This window comes from Seriola dumerili, unplaced genomic scaffold (genome assembly GCF_002260705.1).
Source record: "Seriola dumerili isolate Sdu_G_001 unplaced genomic scaffold, Sdu_1.0 BDQW01000003.1, whole genome shotgun sequence".
In the NCBI taxonomy this organism is placed as follows: domain Eukaryota; kingdom Metazoa; phylum Chordata; class Actinopteri; order Carangiformes; family Carangidae; genus Seriola; species Seriola dumerili.
In genome coordinates this window covers 16299116-16304184 of record NW_019174258.1, presented here as the reverse complement: position 1 = coordinate 16304184, position 5069 = coordinate 16299116, and the positions used below count along the sequence as shown (strand labels likewise).

Sequence of the window (5069 nt, the reverse complement as noted above, 5' to 3'; positions counted from 1 at the left end):
CACACTCTCACACTAAAAAAGTTTAATATTTCATTGTAACATATTTCTCAGAGTGTGGGGGACAGTAAATACACAGAGTGGTGGAAGCAGAGAGGTTACAGAAGGCTGCTGTTCCACACTGTTTGGAAACCAGTAGTTATATTTGAGGGAAATGATCAGATTCACAGAAAAAAACATAGAAAACTCCATATGACTTAACACATCCATCTTATTTCTCTCTGTGTATCTCCAGTAGGATCTTCAGGATGATAGCAGGGTGTGTGGGTGTGTCTGAGGACAGCAGCAGCAGCAGCAGCAGCAGCAGCAGCAGCAGACAACACGAGTCATGGAGGTGGAGGGCACAGCAGAGCCAGCCTTTGTGGACGTGGACCAGGGCCTGACTCTGGCCTGCATCGCCTTCCTCTGCCTCCTGCTGGTGGCCATGATCATCCGCTGCGCCAAGGTGATCATGGACCCCTACAGTGCAATCCCCACCTCCACATGGGAGGAGCAGCACCTGGACGACTGACATACCCAAACATACACATGCATATCATGTATATGTGTACTCCTCAAGGCAACCATACATGACAACAGCGCCAAAGTCACAACCCAGAAAGAGGATGGTTCTTCACCGGTTCTGTAGTGAGGCAGTGATGCTGTTTGAAACCTTAATGACTCCACAATCTATTTCATTTCCAAAGCTAAAAAAGACAAGCAAGCAAACAACCTGGTAAATCAAAACACAATGCACAAATATTATACAAATATTTGTATATTGTATATACAAATATTTGATTTTAAAAGTACCACTCAATCATACGAAAATGATGAAGAAGCACGTAACAGTGCATGTCTTCTCCTGGTACAGAACTTCTTTTGTTTGAACACATATTATTAAATGGCTCTGCTATGCCATGGTACCATTTCTGATACTTTCTGAAATAATTTCCCAGTCTTTCACTCTTGATGGAACCAAGAGCATTCTGCGGTGGTAAAGGTAGAGTAAAAACCCTCTCTGGTACTTTTTTGTTCAGAGTAGAGGCCTGAACATGGAGCTGCGGATGCTGTCTGCCGACTAAGCCATTGACGGAGTGACACTATTACAACTTCAGAGTAAAGCACATAAACTTGGCTTTTTGTATCTACCTAGAGATGTCTTCAGGAGCCCAGGGGCTGCCTTACATTCCTATCGGACCGACAAACACAATCAAGTGATGGCAGGTGGACGCCAGCCTTTGACTGACCGCACTTTCCCTTTATATCTGTAGACTGCAGAGAAATAAATAGCAGAGGATGAACGTGAAGAAGAGAAGTTCTGGGGCAATAGAATCAGGATTTGCTTTTATAACTTGCACAAGACTGTAAAATGGAACAAAAAGCATCCATGTTCCATATGGACACAGCCTATCATGATAAAATTAAATTGTTGGCATTAGTTATTAATCTAACTTAAAGCTTAATTCCAGTTCATTACAACTTATATCACTGTAGTTTTGTCATTCTGCTCGGTGATGTTAGAATAATCACCAGGTCAGTTGCTGAGATATGAGAACACAGAAAACCACAGAGATGAACTGCATCATCACCCAGACTGTCTGTAACTGTCAGCAAGTGCAAACATCCATTGAAGTTTCTACACAGACTTCCTGATTCAACTTTGACCTACACCACTGTTCTCTCCTTAGAGGTTTAGATAATATGGCTAAACATCCGAAACTGATTAGCTTAATTAAAACCTGGCTGATCATATTTGTCATGTTATCGTCAAATGACACTTTGTTGTGTCGTGTTCTCAGATCTCAGCTACTGTTATAGTTACAGATGGAAATTATGGCCAAAACAATAAAAGTAAGACCCACGTTGTGATAAACCAGAATCATCCTGTGATGGAAAACACATAAGCTTCTCTTTGATGAAGCAATGTGTTGACAATATACTGTGTACATTAGCAATGTATATGGTATGTTGTGTAAGAAATAAGCATAGTGGCATGTTGTGGATGAGTAGGTAAGGGATGGTGTACAGTTGTATTGTATGATGACGCATTAGCATGAGTCTCTGGGTACTCCACAAGGAAACAATCACAGTCACAATCATCACGTCATGGTTGAATTGAGAAAAAAAGGTCGACCACAACTTGATGATTTCCATGAGACATGACAAGTTTAAAGGGACACTCCACTGAATTTCATGTCAAACCTGCAGTCCGGCGCAGTCTTTCCAAGCTCGTTGTTGTTCCACTAGGTTCTGTTACTCAATGCAATGTCTGATTGAAGATGAGGGATTTTTTCTTCTTCTGAAAAAAGTGAAACGTGTGCCTGGGGTATACTATAAATATAAGATAATTTCCTATTAACAGTTGAAACCTTCAGGATCTTGCACATTGAAAAATTACGGCTCCTGTCAACAGGTACAGAGTGTGTAATCAGGGGGAAATACTCCCGGTGGGTCAGGCCGTTGGACCGCAGGAGTCGGCGACAGGGTCAGTTAACACAAAGATTTTAAAAATAAATCACATAAACTGTCGCATTATGTTCTTTAAATGAACTTTAACAACTACTCCAATTACGTTTTATTACTATTCAAACACAGCTTCACACGACAGGTTTTGGCTGTAGTAATCGCCTCAGTGAGGAAAAACACAAAAAAGCTAGAGATTGTCTCGCGATAGAATCACTCCATCCTTGTCAACACATTCCCACCCAGGCCTGCCGTCAGGGGGGTCAAAGGGTACAGATGACCCCAGCATAAGGCCCATAGGGGACCCATGCAAAGGTCATGCAAAGCTCTGTGTTTGAGGCAGCCAGCACTGAACTGCTGCTGACTCACTTTACATGGATAACTATATAAAAAAAACAAGAACTGTGGATTAAAAGCTCAGAAAAAAGATGTTAAAATCCAGAAAAATCCAAATGCTTCAAATAGCTGTGTAGCTAGCAGCAATAGAGAATAAGCCAGCTGGGTGTGATGTCAGTTCATGTCCAGGTACACAAAATGTAATCTGTTGATTTCCATTTTCTTCATGACAGGCAGCAAGTTTTTTTCATGACACTAAAACACTGACTACATAGCGTGCACAAAGTTTTGCACATGCAACATTTAGGCCTACTTAATTAAAAAAAAATTAGTTTCAAGATTTTTTAATTCATCGGATAAAAAGTAACAGTGCATTAACATTTGAAAAGATGCAAGATAATGTCTGTTTGCTGCAGGGGTTGTATTTACACTTCACTTCCAATCAACAAAAAATGGAATTTGCTCAGGGGTGGCCAAACATTCGCATACAACTGTACACTGTTGTCAGTTTATTAGGACCACCTAGCTAAAACTAATACAGTATAATACAATAATCCTTCAGGAAGGTTATAATGTTCGAAACAAATTGCAGCCACCGAAATGCAGAAACTGACACTGAACATTACAACACAACCTTCATGAAGGTAGGATTTATTACAGGACGGTTGCATTAGCTTTAGCCAGGTGTCGCTATTAAACTGACAACTGAGGGTAGATGTTAAAGATAGCTTAAAATTGAAACATAACATAAACAATATTACATTTTTAAAATAAATATGTTCCCTATGTAGACAAATTGAATGTACCACATAATGTTTCAATGTGAACCTGAAAGTTCTAGTCTCATTTCAGCCCTCTCTAATGTCTTCTGTGGCTTTGAAGAGGAAGATGCTAGTTGCATTATGGGAAGTGTAGGGTTAGGGATCCTGGGTTTTTGCAGCTTCACCTATACAAGGGTGTAAAAGCGACAATATGAGCATCTGCTGCTTCAGTGTTGCAAGTTGCACATGCATCAAATCACTGGAATGTCCCTTTAAATCAAACAAGATGTCAATAAACTGTAGAGAGGCCTTTGTCTATTGATTTTACTGTAAGCCACACTAGCAGATTTTGTATGTTTTATAAAGAATTGTTACTTTCTTACAGGATTGATTGACTTGTATTTGTTTGCGATTCAGAGTATATCTACTGAGCATTAATGCTCAGACAAACTATAGCCATTCAGCCCTCACAGTAGCAGTCATGCTTGATGTGTTAATGCCACAGCATGTCCTCTGCTGTTGCTGTACAAAACGCGCACACACACACACACACACACACACACACACACACATAAACACATAGACAAAACTGCAAAAACAGGCACCTCGTGGCAGTATGAACTATTACAACCAGACACCGCTGCTTCTGTTCGTAAATCTACCTTGTTTGCTTCGCCTGTCTCAGCCATTAGTTCAGAACAAGCTGAGTTGTTCTTGTTGCTGTTGATTGAATCTGTCCTTGACTTATGATCTGCACAGAAAGCATAAGTCATCTATGAAATGACTGTCAGCTGCATGATATGAAGTGCCTATGCTTACACTACACTACACCACACACAAGAGCCATTTGGCACAATGCTGAGTCCCACATCAGCTCCATGGTCCCTTTATCTGAGATTCCTTGGATAAAATTACCATTTATTTGGATGAGGGGGGAAAAAAGTCACGTTATGCTTCTTTTAAAGGCATCAGGGTTAAGTAGCTGTGATCCAGTGACCTCAGATATCCAGCAAATCAGAGAAGTTGGTGGCAGGGGTCAGTGTGGAAGTCAGCAGTTTACTGACATGCTGAAGTGGATGTGATGAAATGACCTCCTGTTTAATATGCTGTATAACAATGAGGCGAAGCAGCACCACAGAGTGAAGAAGAATGAGGAGTATTGTCCACTGTACAGGGCTGTATCATGTTCTGTCTTCTTACGCGGCTCTTTTCTCCGCTCCACTATTTTTATGCTGCAGTTCTATTTTTGGTGGAGTAGCTTAAATCTCTGAAGCCTGAAACTCAGTATGAATGTACATGAATGCCCATATATTACAATTAATATGTAATGATGCGTTTCCCCTGCTGACTTTGTCAGCAGAGGAAATATAAAAAAGCAAAACAAGTGTACTACTACTTCTATATGTTTTTAAACACAGAGAATGAGACAGATGTCCTTGTCTGCTGAATGTCAGCTGATTAAACCTGCGTTGAATCACTTCCTGCGCAACATGTGTCATCACTGAGATTAAATACAGCTGAACTCACCAT

At 40.6% G+C, this 5069-nt stretch overlaps 1 protein-coding gene across 1 annotated transcript; it reads left to right on the top strand.

The window, feature by feature from the left end:
* The first annotated feature begins 325 nt into the window (after positions 1–325).
* On the top strand, positions 326–508 carry LOC111217551 (cortexin-2-like). Its single transcript, XM_022739473.1, has one exon. The coding sequence runs from the start codon at positions 326–328 to the stop codon at positions 506–508; it is 183 nt and encodes a 60-aa protein (XP_022595194.1).
* Positions 509–5069: the final 4561 nt, after the last annotated feature.